Source organism: Aquila chrysaetos, chromosome 4 (assembly GCF_900496995.4).
Source record: "Aquila chrysaetos chrysaetos chromosome 4, bAquChr1.4, whole genome shotgun sequence".
In the NCBI taxonomy this organism is placed as follows: domain Eukaryota; kingdom Metazoa; phylum Chordata; class Aves; order Accipitriformes; family Accipitridae; genus Aquila; species Aquila chrysaetos.
In genome coordinates this window covers 51,711,275-51,726,621 of record NC_044007.1, presented here as the reverse complement: position 1 = coordinate 51,726,621, position 15,347 = coordinate 51,711,275, and the positions used below count along the sequence as shown (strand labels likewise).

The 15,347-nt window shown below is 41.6% G+C and overlaps 1 protein-coding gene across 3 annotated transcripts in view; it reads left to right on the top strand.

The window, feature by feature from the left end:
• LAMA3 (laminin subunit alpha 3) overlaps positions 1-15,347 on the top strand; it is a 122,088-nt gene continuing 106,741 nt past the window's right edge. For all 3 annotated transcript variants that reach the window (XR_005932228.1, XM_041123125.1, XM_030012312.1), the window contains exons 1-2: positions 1-274; positions 6,241-6,393. Coding sequence is in view for 2 of the 3 variants with exons in the window: in XM_041123125.1 (XP_040979059.1) it covers positions 23-274; positions 6,241-6,393 (405 nt within the window). In the remaining variant the exon portion in view is untranslated. The remainder of the gene's footprint in view (positions 275-6,240; positions 6,394-15,347) is intronic.

Genomic DNA, 15,347 nt, shown 5'->3' with positions numbered 1-15,347 from the left:
CGAGGGCAGAGCCCGGCGCAGGATGGCCGCGGCGCCGGGCTCCCCGCTCCTCTGGGCGCTCCTCACCCTCTGCTCCGCGCAGCCGGACTCCCCCGGCTCCCGCGGGATGGGGCTCAGCCTCCACCCGCCGTACTTCAACCTGGCCGCGGCAGCCAGCATCTGGGCGACGGCCACCTGCGGGGAGGCAGCGGCGGGCGGCGGCGGCGGGCGGCCGGAGCTGTACTGCAAGCTGGTGGGGGGGCCGGCTGCCGCCCCCCTGGGCCGCGCCATCCAGGTAACCGGGCGGGGCCCCCCTCCCCTCGCACTGTGTGTGTGTGTGTGTGTGTCCTGTTTGGGCGTGTGTCCCCCCATCCCGGCGGTGCTGGCGTTACCCTGGGGTGCGTGGTCTCGGTTTCTCGAGCGTTTTCTCCTGGGTGGGTGAGTGCCACGGGCAGGGCAGGGGAGCGTGGACCAGCGGGACCCCACGCAGGGAAGCGCTGGGCGGGGTGGAGGCGGGCAGCGGCGCTTCTGCCCTCGCCCCTGCCCGCCCCCCGGTGTCCCGGCACCCTCCGGAGACCCCCCGCCGCCGCGGGGAGCGGCTGCCGCCCCCCGGCCCCGCAGCCCCAGCCGCTGCCGGTGCCCACGGTGCCGCGGCTGCTCCCGGGGATGCGTGAGCCGCTCCTCCCGCCGGGCGGCTGGAGGTGGCTTAGGGAGCACCCACGCGGTGTTTTGTGGTCCGCGGAGAGCAGCGGGATGCTTCTGGGAGTAAGGCAGCGAGCCTGGCGTGGAGGGGGAATGGATGGGGGACGTACTGCACTGGTAACCTCTCGCTGGAGAGCGGGCATCTTCCCGGGCAGGCGGTGGGAAAAGAAGTCCGGTTTTAGTCGGGTGGCTTTGTGGTATTTTACAAGCACTAAATGTGAGGCTTCTCGTCTATGCCTTGAATTGCTTGTGGGAGGAAGCCAGAGATTCCTTGGGACACTGACAGGCAGGATAAGCATGCAGCACAGTGAGGAGGATGATGTTCACTCCTAGCATAGCATAAGATTGTTACACACATTTTCTGCCAGTCACGAGAAAGACAACAATAAGTGGCAAAACTCCTGGCAAAGGGTTAATGGAAATATATTCTTCCTTTGTTAGAAACTTGTATGAACACGTCTGTTAAGGAAGGAGTAACAAATGCACCAAACTCTGTGATGTACTGCGATGGATGTTCAGTATCAGTTTGATCAGAACTTTGTTAAAGGGGGGACTTTCCTAAATCCTCAGACCTTCCAAAGTTATTTTGTTTGTGTTTTCTCTTGGTGGGAGGAGAAGAGAGCCAGAATGAAATGGCAATTTGAAAGGGATTTTGAAAGCTTTAAGGTCCACTTTCTGACTCCAGGCAATACAGAAAGAATGCAAGTAAATTTTTAGCATCTTGGGAGAAGGGTTAGGATTTCAAAGTCGTATGAGGTGTTTGTATGTTTTCATAGTGAAATAACCCTTCGTATCTGGTTTCAGAAGAGGTTGCAATGGATAAGAGTGTTTTTCTCCTCGTTTTTTAATGGGACAGATGCTCAAGAGAGGCAGAGAGGGCTAAGATGGTGCAGCGTATGTACTCCTTGTCATGTGCGGGAAGGGAGCATACACCATCACACAGCCTGCCCTCACAGTTTATTAAGCAGCCGCATCCAGCAGCATGCTTTGCCCTGAACTTCCCTCTGCCATGCCTCCCTGCCTCACCATGAAATCTCAGTTTACCTTACATCTGTGTAGTGCCCTCCATCACAAAAAGCTTAAAGTGCTTTGGAGATGCTTACAGGCTGAGTAATACACAGTTTTACTAATAGGAAAACTGGGCCACAGGTATTACATGCTTAAACTAAGATTACAAAAAAAGGTTGTGATGATCAGGATACTGCTTGGTCCTCTGTTTCTAACACACCTCTGAAGCTTAGGCATCCATCCCTCCACACTGAACACAACACCCATATTTAAAATTGCCTGAAACCACCAGGTGAATAGCAAGCCCAATCATCTCTGCCACATTCTCAGCAACATGCTATAGCCCACTGCCACAGTGAAATCTCACACTAACGTGCCTTGGAATATCAGAAATCACAGTATAACAAAAATCAGCAAAGCAGACACCAGAATAAACATGTCAAGCAAGTGGACCAAAGCCTGTTGTGTGATGCATTGCCATTGATGTCTTCTGGAATTGTTCCCTTTATATGCTAACACCCAACTGGAAATGAGGATTTCCTCTATATAGGAAGAGGCTAGGAAGTGTGTGGGGGACTTCCTCTTGTTAAAATATTTGCTTTACAGGTCCTAGGTTAGAGGGCCGTTATTGTTCATACCTGATTCAAGTTCCCAGAAGGACTACTGATAGCTCAGCCCTGGCACACGGAAGCATGTTGTGCCTCCTCCAGTGTTTGGGCAAGCATGGATACAGCAGCATTTCTCTCTGTTTTTAACAAAGCCCCATTGAGATACATAACATGAATACTTCTGCGGTTTACCAGTAGTTGTGGTTCAAGAAAGGTTGAAAAGCCTTTCAAAAGGCCAGGGAAATCCAGCCATGGAAAATGCAATAACAGTACAATGTACATATGATCGAGGCACTCCACCTCACAAGTTCAAAGACACTGTAGATAAGAGAATCTCTTCTTTTGTGGAAAGTTGGAGAGAAGTGCATTAAACTCTTACAGAGGCTGAGCTTACATAGAAGGATTTAAAATCAGCATAAGTATTCACGTGTTGCTTCTTAAGAATCTGAGGGAAGGTCATGCAGCTTTTACATAAAGTGATAGGTGTAATAGCCACTGTGTCAGGCCAGTTCAAGTTAAAGCAATGCCGTACGCTTGAGTCGCTCACCTTTGGGGTCTCTACAAGGGTGGATTGCAGCTGTTGCTCTGTGAATAAGGAAATTGGAAAGAAGGTGCAGAGGGTGACCCTCATTCTGATCAAGGGAGTAGACAGCTCTGTTGTCTGTGCTTTCCCAAGCACTGAAAATAAGGCAAAGAGAGAAAGAGCAGTCCCAGCTTCATTTCTACTGCTCTGCCATTGGCCTCTCTCGTTCAGCTTGTCATTTGGTGATGTGTCTTTTAATGTAGTACCCAGCAAATCCAGAAAGAGCATTCAGAGGTCATTTAAAGCTCTTCTGTGAGGTGATCGGTGGGGTGGACAGTCCCTTCACGGGCAGCTCAACCGAGGCTCTTAAGGCAGTGCTGGACATATGCTGTGGAAAGCAGTACGTTTCCCTTATTTAGCACGTTGGCAAGTGGGACAATGACTTAATAAGAAGACTGTTGAGTGAAGAGATGCACTGCAGTGTAAAATATTTCAGCAACTGGTAGATAAATGGCATGCCTGGTTTTGTCTGCCAATCTGTTCGCAGTGGTGTGTGGGTGTGAATTAAACCACATACCTGTCCTGCCCTGCCAGTGGGCGCAGAACTGCTAGGTATTAAATATAGTGAACAAATCCTTCATTGTTGCCACTTTCTATAACTTACAGGGGAGACATTTTCATCCCTGGGTGTCTCTGGTCCACACCGGCATATTTCAGCGAACTCCTTCATGCAGTTCCAGTTTTCTCCTTCCCTCAGGAGAACCAGGGGAAAGGAGGGTGACAAGGTCACCAGCAAATGCACACCTGCCTGCCTGATGAACTGCAGCCAAAATCAAAGTCTCGAGCCCCAGTCTCCTGGATTGGAGACGTGTCCTGTAGCAGACAGGCTGAGCGTGGCGTGCCTGAGATACTGCCAGTGGGAAGCAGGGAAGGCTGCTCTGGCCAATAATTTATTTTCTTTCATTTTTTGTTTTGCTGCCTTGTTGGCAGCGTTGCTGGAATGTACTTTAAATAACTGAAACTCCATCTGTTGCAATAAAATTCTTTGAATTATGTGCCCAAAAAGAAAAAGATGGTATCTTGAGTTCAGATCAAGTGCTCTGGTATACTGAAATCACATAGGCGCGTGTAAATGTAACGCTTGCATTTAATACTGCCCATTGTTTTCTGCTCATTCAGCCTTTCTTTGAGTCTGTTACCAGATCAGAGCTGAAACTGCTGTAGCAGCAACGGTTGCCTGTGTGTTTCCAGCCTGATCATTGTGAATGTGAATTTGGATCTAGAGACCATGTTTCGTGCACATTATGAAACTATTTAGGGAAGCTTGTACTGTTGAGCACATATATGTCAGAACTCCAAGTATGCATTTGTCAGGAAAGATGCTCTGATGTGGTGGTAACGGCAGTTGTTGGTGCATAAATTGATTTCTCAGTGTATTGATTTTGCAGATAGTGACAGGATCTTCTCTGTTGTCACTGCAGACACTGGCAATGTTGCCTGTAGCTAGCATGGGCTGATGTCGTGTCTACTGCAGCAAACTGTATCTGAATCCAGCAGTGCGCTGGCATATTGTAGCTAGTATGAAAATCAGCCAAGTCATCTTCTCTAACAGAGCTGGAGGAGAATCGTGTTATAACATGACCCCCAGACATAGTTAACCAGCCTATGTATGTGAGGATTTAGTAAGTCTCTAAGCAACTCTTTGAATTCTCAAGAGTTAACCCTCAGCCAGGTTGACACCTGCAGTGCTGAATTAGAACAGCTAACGGTAGCCATGTCTTCTGGAAGCAACATCATAATCTGTGCTTTCGGAAGAGCAGGATGAGGACGGAACCATTGCTAGATGCGGATCCTGAAATTATTAGTACTGATGCAGAAATATGCAGTGAACATCTATGTTTTGTATTTGAAAGACACAAGATGGTGTATTTGTATCACATGTGAATGATGAAGTAGTTTCCAGTCCATTAGTAACTATGGCAGATGTTAAACAAATTCTGCTAGTGGTAAACATCTTAAATTCACCAAGCTTGCAAGACTATACCCAGCATGTGAGAGCCTTAATGTTATTCCTCTATTAAAAGTGGACAAGTATGATTGCTCTGGTTACTTTACACCGGTTACTCCAACAGCAGCGACAAACAAAATAAAGGCCATTATATGGGATACTGTTAATACTTAAAAGGTAGGAATATACTTTGTGCCAGGCAACATGGGTTTGGAAACAACAAAAGATTTGTCACATCTTTTTGGTGAAAATATGCTTAGCTAAATAAAAAGAATGGTGTAAATACTATGTTATTTAAAACATGGGTCCAACACAGTGTCAGGAACTCACAGGCTGAATGGATTAAGCAACTGTCAGACTGAAGTAACCACTAAGAGGGTACTGCCATTTAATGAAAATATAATTTTTCTATTGGGGTTGTACAAAGATCTGTGCCTGGCACAGTGTAGCATTTTCACTGATTATCTCCACCCAGTGACAGGAGTAAGAAGTGAATGGGACGCTGAAAATATCCCTTAATAACTAGTTACAACACTTCAGCACTAATCTTAGTAGACTGTAAAATGCAGTTTCTTGAAGATAAAAATATAACTTTTGGGGCAAGCCAAGATGCCAGATTAAAAGACAGTTAAGTTTCCTGAAGTTTATTCATCATTATTGTACAGAGAGTACAGAGAGTTTTGGAAACTATCAAAGAGAGATTATCAGGGCATCTCTGGAGTGTGGCTTTAGTTGTGGACTGGAAATTGGGCAGTAACTTCTGCAAATGAAGATACAAGGGGATTCTTTAAAGGGAAACTTAAAGAGAATACTCTAAAGGATCCATTGCATTTTTCATGAGTACGTATTGTTCAGAAGTCTCTGATTCAGAATGTATTATAATGGCATGAAAAAATGAAAGCAGTTATTATAAAATTGTAACACCAAACTTATAGGCAAGTAACAGACAGATTATTTTTAATGTTTTTTTTAATACCAGGCTATGTACGTATGTGGATATTTCACAGTCTTTTAGGATAATTGAGGACAATTTATGTGTTGGTCTTAATCCAGTTTTAAGAATCTTTGCTTCATTAATTTCCTGCAGACGCCCCTGCAGATGTAATATAGGTAATTTCACCAAAGTATCAATAAATTTGTTAATAAAGAAAGACTTATTGTAGTTTCCTTTAAAGAGTTTTCTGAAATTTTAGTTTGTAACATAAAATTTAGTGTGTTTCAGGGTATAAATGTGTAATTTAATCGCCAGAGGAATAGTTTATACATTAAAAATTATACTCTATAAACAGAGAAACAAAACTTAACCCCATTTTTAGTCAGCACTCTAGTTCAGAATCTCAGTTAACAACAGCATGCTTCTGCAGTGCATAAGATTTCAGCTGAGACCATCCTTTTAATTTATTGTGTTTCAGGGACAGTTTTGTGATTATTGCAATGCTGCTGATCCCAGTAAAGCTCACCCGGTAACCAATGCAATTGACGGCACAGAGCGCTGGTGGCAAAGTCCTCCTCTTTCTATGGGCTTGAAGTACAACGAAGTCAATGTCACTTTAGATCTGGGACAGGTAAGTGCATGAGCTATTGGATGAGGTTTGGTCATTTCTTGCATATATATACAAGCTTTGCAATTGGGAGAGATCTTTGAACTGATGATTTTAACTTCCAACACCACAGCTTTTTTGTCTGGTTTATGTTCTGTATTTTTTTACCAAGTTAACTTTATTAAAGTGATTATTTTCCTTCAGGAATTTTGATGATATGGGTTCTTGCCACTGGCATCACACAGATTTAATGACTCTGTACTTTCTTGCACAGAGACTGTAACTTGTTAACCTGAGGTTATGGGGGGGACTGCTCAGTTGAAACTGGGGCTCTACCTTCCGTTTCATATTCTACTTTTCCTTTCATATTCTACTTTTCCATGGGCACAGAGAGAGGGAGAGATTTCATGATCTCTTACCATGCACACATTTTGAGAATAATGTTTGGAGTCTATTTTAGCCTCAGGGGTCCTTCTGGTTCCTCTATCATCCCAGCAAGATCTTCAGGATAGAAAAGTACTGATGACATGGTCTAAAAAGGAAGGGACAGCAAAACCAGTGTAATGTGAATTAGTAATGTGACAGTAACATGAAAACCCGTCTTTCCTCTGCAGGTGATAGGCAAGTAGCTAACAGTAAAGCCTCTGTATCTGTCTGTATTTTAAATCATAGGGATGTATTCTCAGCTGCTATAATTGGGCGCTGATCCAGTGAAATGAGTTATGCTCTGCAAGTTCACACCAGCTGAAAATACATGACCATAAATATATGTTGGGGGGTGCAAAATATATGTGTACATATGCATATATATTTTGGACAGTAGTAACTGTTTATTGACTGATTATATAGGACAGGATTTTTTGAATAGGTATTCAATGTAGTTGACAGCAAGGGGAGGAGGAATAACTAAGGAAAAATGTTTCTCTGTGAGACTTAGCTGCCATTTTGTCAGGGATTTGGGTGCAAATTATTTTACATCTTCTGTTACATAGGGTTTTAATGTTCCTGTCCCTCACATGACTGGAATGGTTCTCTTTTTGAGGATATCTTCATTCAGTGTTTTTGGATCTGGTATAGCAGTAGTGCAGAAAGGCCAGACAACTTAAGATAGAGAATGTCAGTAGTTAAACTAAACTGCTGTGATTTTTGAATTTGCATTTCTGTTAATTAAATTAATAACACACCTGTTTTATTGATTGCTTTTTTCCACCGCACCACAAAAAAAGGGAGAGCTATGTAGGAGCTGATGAATTTTTAGGCCACAGCATCCACATTAGCCTAGCACACAGCGGTTGTGTTGCTCTTTCGGTTAGACTGTACAGTTGAGGAGTGTTGCATCCCCTGATGCTTTGTGCTCCTCTGAAGTGAGTTGCTCAGTCATTCTTTCCCAGCAAACTGTAGGGAAGTGTGTCTTTCAGGCTGGCCATACTGTGTAGGGACACTAAATGCAGAGCAGGGTGCTGTGAATAGGCATGGGAAGGCAGTTAGCTCCCAGTAAAGCAGACCTTACCTTCTGAGCTGCTTGCATGCATCGTGGTCTCTGCAAGATGCAGGATTAGGTTGCAGGCTGTAATTTGTCTTGCGGTGTAGTCCAGCATATTTGTGACCAACATTTGTGCATCATCATCCACTTGTGTAGCACATTGCTCCATCCAAAACTTCTGTTCCTCCTGTGTACTTGTTAGCTTCTTTGGCGGACCTACTGACAGACACTTTATCTTTTATGTGTTGAATAAATTCTGAGAAACCTCCTTCCTTCAGAGGAAGGATATGAACTCGGTGCCCTCTTCTCATGGGACTCCTTGGAGACCAACTGCTATGTGCTAAAATTCCTGTAGTTATTAAAGGATTTCTCAGCGGGAGGCTGTGTGTTTCTCTTGACTCTGGAAAAGTCACCTGGAAAAGTGACTCTGAACTCCCTTACTTGGAAACGAGGGAAATCCAAGACAAAGGTCAAAATGACTTCAGGTCTTGTGATCAGGAAGGGATCATTTTAGTTGGTGGATGGATGAGGGTTAAGTAGGATTCATGTGAATTTCCCCCCCTCCACTTCACGGACATTCTCTCATATCTGCGTTCGGTCAGTTAAACCTTAATCTCAGCATTTGTTTGAACTTGAGATTCACTTTTGACATTTTGCCTAGTATTCTCACACCCCAATTCATACAGTAGTGCACAATACTAATAATGAGGAAGAAAATTAAATACTGTGACAAAGTCTACTCAAGTGATGAACAGTCAAGTGAACAGGTAAACACTGAGACCCCAGTTCACCTTACTTTGTTTCAGGGTCCAAAAAATTAAGAGCTTAATGTGTGTTAGTCATGCACACTTTCTCAGTAGTTGACAGAGCCAGAAATTTTCAGAGTGCAATTTCCCCTCAAGTGAGCTGAAATGAAGGGTTTGTTTTTTAAGGAAAAATAGATATTCTTAAAGTTAGATGTGTGCCTAAATATCTTGCAGAACCACAGGCTGTAATACTGAAAAGATAGCAGGGATATAGTTTTCCTCACTGAATAGTTGTCCTGTTCATTATTTTGACACAAGGCACCTTTTTCTGCAAACAAAATATGGAAATGTTTCTGCATGTGCAAAACATCACAGAGAGTAAGGTATATATGTGTGCAGGGAAGCAATGACTGAGTTGTAAGTTCGTCACCAAATATTCACAATTAGAGGAAGCAGAACTTAGTGCAGTGTCAAAAGCTTTTAATTTACTGCGTTCCTGCCATTATATCTTTAAGACTGAGAGCGGAGTCCCAGTGGAGCCTTTTGCCATGGTCTGATGACAGTATTTAATTGCATAGTTGCACCATGATGGAAGTTTGAGCACTCAGTACCATGGAGTTGGAACAGAACACCCACCTGCTGCTGCTTCTGTTCCACAAGGGCTATGGGTGATTTTGAAAGTCAAAATTCCTTCAGGATGTTAAATCTTTCTGCTAGAAAAATGCTCATTTTGCTGTACTCTGTAATATGAGAAAAAGCAAAAACCTTAAAGCAAAAGCCCTGCTTTACTTCCTGTTCTGACTTTTTCTACTATAGTTACATTTCTAATCAATCACAGTCCTTCTGAATAATAATTATAATGTTGATCCCTGAGGCAGTTTCTCCATCCTGTTAACATACCTGCTTATACTGTGGCTATTCCTGACTTGTTTAAAATACTTGGATCAAATGAAGTCTCATTTATTCCTTTAATTGGTCCTGATATTCCCAATGTAGTTTTCAACATATTTTAAACTTCTGAATCCAGAATATCTGACTGAAGTTCATTGCCCTTCCCCTGACTCTTTGGATTGCCTAATTTTAGCAGGTGTGCCCTCATCTTTGGCTTGCTTAATGCTCTGCAGATATTACAGCAATACTCCCCCAGGTATTTTTCTAAACTCTGTCTTCAGAAGATGAAGGTTCAGGATAGCATGATAGTGTATGATGAAAAAGAAATGTCTAACTGTTACACTTCAAAAAGTGTAGTCCACAAATTTTATTGTTGCTTTTAGTTATGTGTCATTTTTGTACTGTGCTTTTGTGGCAATAATATAGCACTGAAAGACTCGGGCTTGGTGAAGTCTTGTGTACTGATATGTTGAATAGTTTTTATGTAGCGATATTATTAGTTACTGTTGTAAATTAAAGGCACACAGTGGAATGTAATGTCCAAATTAGTACTTTTTATTAGGGAGGGAGGGAAACTCAACCATAAATGTAAGATCGGTGGTATGGCCTGTGGAGGACTTTATGCTTTAACGTTATCTGCCAATTAAAGCATATCAACTTTTTGTAATAATCCTCGCAGTTTGGCAAATATTCTGAGTTGCTTTTATATAGTAGGTATTTCTTATGGGTTTAATTCTTATATTTGATAGCAATCCTTTATGTCCATAGTTTTACAAACAATATTTGTTGTTGGGAATATTAATCAGCTTTGGCTAACTGTTGTTATTAAAAACAGTTGTTCTAAACTTACGAAAGATTGACGTAATTTCTTAAAATATGTCTGAAATTACAGCTAATTTAACTGTCATTCTCTAAAATATAAAGTGTCCTGTAGGCCCTTCTCCTGTAGGGAGAAACTGTCAAGGTGGTGGGAGACTCATCTGCATTGAACTGGACTTCCAAAAATAGTCATTGCAGTCATTGTGCTTGACTATTGATGACTTTATATTACTGCTGACCCTGAAATTAGACCCAGCTCTGCTGTGGAATTTTGTAACCTTTATAATAACACCAAGAAGTTCTACAAATTAGGGCACAAGAACCACTGCGTAAAGCTTCTGCAGGCCTACAGAACTGCCCCAGCAGTGAGACAAAGCCTTTCCTCTGGGACCCCTGCACAGCTCTGCCTCTGCAGCAGCACTGACCCCTGCTCTGCAGTTTTGGTTCACACTGGGGAGAAAAGGGGCTTTTAAGTCTGGGGAAGGTACAGTATTTTCCCTGCAGTACCCAAAAACAGGGATGCTAACAGCACAGAGAATCTTTAGTTACTTTGTATTAGAGAACTCTGGTTCTGAGTATTTCAGTTTGTGCAGGAAGCCGATTGGGGATCATGCCACAAAACACTATGCTTTGAAGGTAGCTGATTTTGGCTTATACCACAGTAAGGTGAATCTACTTGTGAACTCTAGATTAACACAACTTCAGCTGATCAAGTAGCAGCTGTCTGATAGAAGTTTCTAAAAGTTGTATCAGGTAATGCATGCTCCATTTTTTCCTCAGTCACACCGCAAGCAGCTCATTCTGAGCTGAGCTGCCAGCCTTAATTGGGAAAATACCATAAATACATCCTTTCTTGCTCATATGTTGTCCTTTAAGATGTAGTCAATGTGTTGTGTTTTCTTAAAGCTTTAATTAAAGACCTTTTGAATGGCTCAGCATTTTTTTTCTTACGTTTGCGTTAATGATCTGTGTTGTTGGCTTTAAAACATGTTTTGGTATTAATTTGGTATTATTCTTAAAATATACAGAAAAAGTCTTGCAAGTCTTGCTCTCCTTTGCTTTCCTGACACTGTCTTCCTCTGGTTCTTCTTCAGCATTGCTTTAGGAAGGTCTTTGTTCCAGTCATTGATCTCCCTTCCCTCCATGTCTGTAGTTCTGCTTCTCCTACCTCCCTTCCCATGTTCATTCCTACATGTTGCTTTCATTTTATGATACGTTGTCCTAAATACTCACTTTGAACTCAATATAGTAAAAGCAGAACTACTGCTGATAGCCTCCAACCCTCCACACTTCCCTTCCAGTGCTGACAGTACTACTGTGTTCTTTTTACTTTGGGCTGCAGCCTTCATGAGGGGATGTTTATCTCCTGGACAACTGAGGGCTGAATTGTACAAATGCTTTCCCATATGAATAGCTTCAGTGTTCTGTGAAGAAATAGTCCATATGTAAGAAATAATTATGAGCATTGAGTTGGTCTTTGTCCAAATCCCAATGGAAAGTGGCTGCATAAGAAATTTCAGGGTAGTAACTGACAATCATTAATGTATTTGCCTGCAGCCTTGGCAAGAAGACCAAGAACCGATTGAACCTGGACAATGGACTACCCTTTCATTTCTGGAAGTGTTGCTTCTTTCCAGAATACTGCCTGTGTGAAGTGTGGAGAGCTTCTCCCTTCTGGTCCTGGCCATCGACTGTGATTGATTGAGAAAAGACTTAACATCTCCAGACATGTCAATGAGGCATATTTGCAGGCACTGACTTACATAACTAAATAAAATTGTAGCTTTTTAGTGTCAGTGGCTAGTTAAATGAAAAAGTGATACGAATACAACATGTACAGTGCTAACTGAACAACACTGGAAGTCCTGCATTTATTCTTGGCTTCTGCACCCCAGCCTGGCATGCGAAGCTGGCATGCAAGGAATGACTTTGGCATGCTGTGTAGAGGGAGCCTCTCCAGTCACTGTCACTGTTTATGCACCATTAGCATTGCTCTATATACGTGTATGTGGTTAAACTGTATGGAACACATTCAGTGGATCTAAAGCCCACACGGGCTTTTCTCTACACCTCTGCCATAGCTGCTTTTCCACATAGCCAGAAAAGTAGCTGGCAACTGCCGAAAAAGCTGGTTCAGCTCTGTCTAGTTGGTGTTTTTTTATATTATAATTTCATCTGCAAAATACATTGTTGGGGATTACCAGCTACTGACTGTCAGGAGTGTTTTATTAAGCCTCTGGATCTGCAAGGGTGCCTCAAGTCCTACTGAGAGGTTACTAAAGAAAAGGGGGAGTGCTGAACTTTTTGCAACCACAAGAAATCAAAGCCTTTCATTATAACCAGCGTACATGGGATTTTTATTTCATTTAAATAGCGTGTTATTTTTATGTCTTGGTCCTTAAGAAAAATCAATGCTCAAGACCTTAAGGCTTCCTTACATTAAGAAACTAATGGACTAACCCTGTGAAATCAGTGGCACTAAGGTGTGTTCTGGAGCAGGTGCTAAGCACACTTCACACTTCCTTGAATCCCACTCCTTCACTGGTCCATGTCTGAGAAGTTCAGTTTAGGTACTGAATGATCATCAGATTTCTGCCTCTTTCTCACCTTCTTTACTAAGATATCCAGCAAGTAGAGAAAGGTTGCATGTCTGCTAATGCAGGGCATCTTTTGCAGAGGTCCTTCAGTGCAGGGACCTCAGTATCTTCTGCGTAATGTGCAATGCCAACCTCAGTGACATTATTCAAGATAATGTCAGAAGCCTAGCAGAACAGTCATATAAGTTGAGGGAAGTTTTGGTGGTGTAGATATATCTGCTAATACAGTCTGAGGAAATACTATAATGCTGGAAACAGCTGTTCTCTGTACTTCTACAATTCAGGTTACATGAAGAGAGATTGTTGTTGATGTCTCTTTGAACACATCTTGAGATATATAGAATGCCTCAGACAGATGATCTACCTGGCTCTAGTTGTGTTCTTGTTATTAGAACACTCCAGGAATTTCTGTTGTTCATGAGCCAAAAAGGGAGAACAATCCTTTGCTACATTTGCAGCACACAGCATAATGATTGTTCAGAACGTATTGTGTTTTTCTTTTGTACTAGTTTATGTCCAGCATTTAACTAACAAGTCATTCCAGTATTTTAGTATTCTGTATTGAGTCTATGGTGGTAGGAATGGAGGACATATACTATGCTTTTGTACATCTTTCTTCCATTTGCATATGTATTTCAGGATTCGAACAAATCTTGGAAATTCCTCTATTTAAAGAGTTGTTTAAACTTCCAGGGAGAAGACAGAGAAAAGATTGTTAATTACTGTTATTGTAATTTTTTAGAATTCTAATGAGAATACAATGGGTCATAGGAAGTTTTCTTCCTGTTGCGTTAAAATAAGTAGTATGCATGCTGTTAGAGATCATGAATATTGTATCATCAACAATAACGGTACAGTGTGATTCTCATTCAGTTTAAATGAGCCCTTTTAAGACAGTCTTAAATTTACCTGTAAGGGCTTCTATAGAAATGCTTCTGTTTTTGTAATGTAACATTGGCAATTCCTAATGCTGAATTATAATTTCCATTCTCAGGTGAGGAAGACATTTTTCTCATTCTACTGGATGATTTTTAAAAATTTTATCTGGGTTTTTATAAATCTTCAAGGCTACTGCCTGCAAGAACATTTCAAATCTGAACAAACGTGAGTGAACAGGAAAAGGTCACATCAATATGGAACTGGTTAAATTCCAGCTGTTGACAATCCATCAGGTTTGACCCATGCTGCTAGATTACAGCAGGCTATGGTGTTGGGACATTTACAGGAATACATCCTCTTTCAAGCATGCATTTCCAGAGTGGATTGTTTCCATTACTGGAAACAAAATACTGGTTCTACTTTTAAACCTAATTCTTTATTCATATAAGAAGACTGTCAGAATTTTGATTAAGCCATATTTCAGATTTTTTGGTGATTTTTTTTAAACTATTATATAATTGCACCAAAAAAGCAGTTATTTTTAACGTTTACTTAAATTTTTAACACTCCTTTTGAAAAATGGTTGTTTTTTAATGAAAGAAATTTGACTTAGAAGCAACCAAATAAACATTTTTTTAAGAATGAAGAAATTTACTTCCTTTTTTCCGAAAACTGAATGACTGAAGAAAAACATTGCTTTGAGTTTGTTATGCCTTTTTTTCAGGGTAGGTCTTATTTCTATCAATACAATGGGTTCAAGATTTAAATTAGTGAAATGCCAGCATAGAATATGTGCTTAAAATTGGTTTTAATGGCTGCTTTTCTAGGTCTTACGTCAGCAAGGTTACTCTTCTATCTTTAGTTAGGATTTATTTGCTAAGCCAAGGATTATTTCTCTTCCATTGTTGCCTCATCAGATCTGAAGAGAGACCATTCATCAACTTGGTCAGTATTCAATCATAGTGGAAATTTGGATTTTCAGGTGCTATTCTGCATCCTTGATCCAGGTCAGAACCAAATCATTGGCAGGACAGATGATAGTGTTGGTGACTAAGTTTTGGTGATATATTGTCATTAACTAACACTAATTTAATTTTTATCAAGATCTATCCCTTTCCCTTTCTGAATGTGACTGTACAAACCCGAGCAGTATTTCAGACTATGAGATGTAAGGAGAGATGCATGTAAATTGAAGGTTTTCATATGTAACAGTAGTTTGAAGTTGCCATACATTTTTTCTTCCATTTTGTGATTTGCATGGAAGTATGCAAAGTGTGGTGCTGGGAGACAGTTCTTCAAGCACTGGCAGACTTGCAGAGTTCCTGACAAAAAACACATATTGGAGTGTACTTCAGCTTCACATACATTGAGTAGTCATAGGCTTAAGCAAATTCCACAGCTGCATAGTAGATGTGGCATACAGGTGTTTGACGGGTGCTGCGTGCTGATTCAGCTGTGTTAGTCTTGTGTGCCTTCATTTTGGCCGCTTTTTTCTTTAGATGCTTATGAAAGGTTGTAGCCCAGTGTGACACTGATGTATAAGTGAGCTTGTCTCATGTTTCT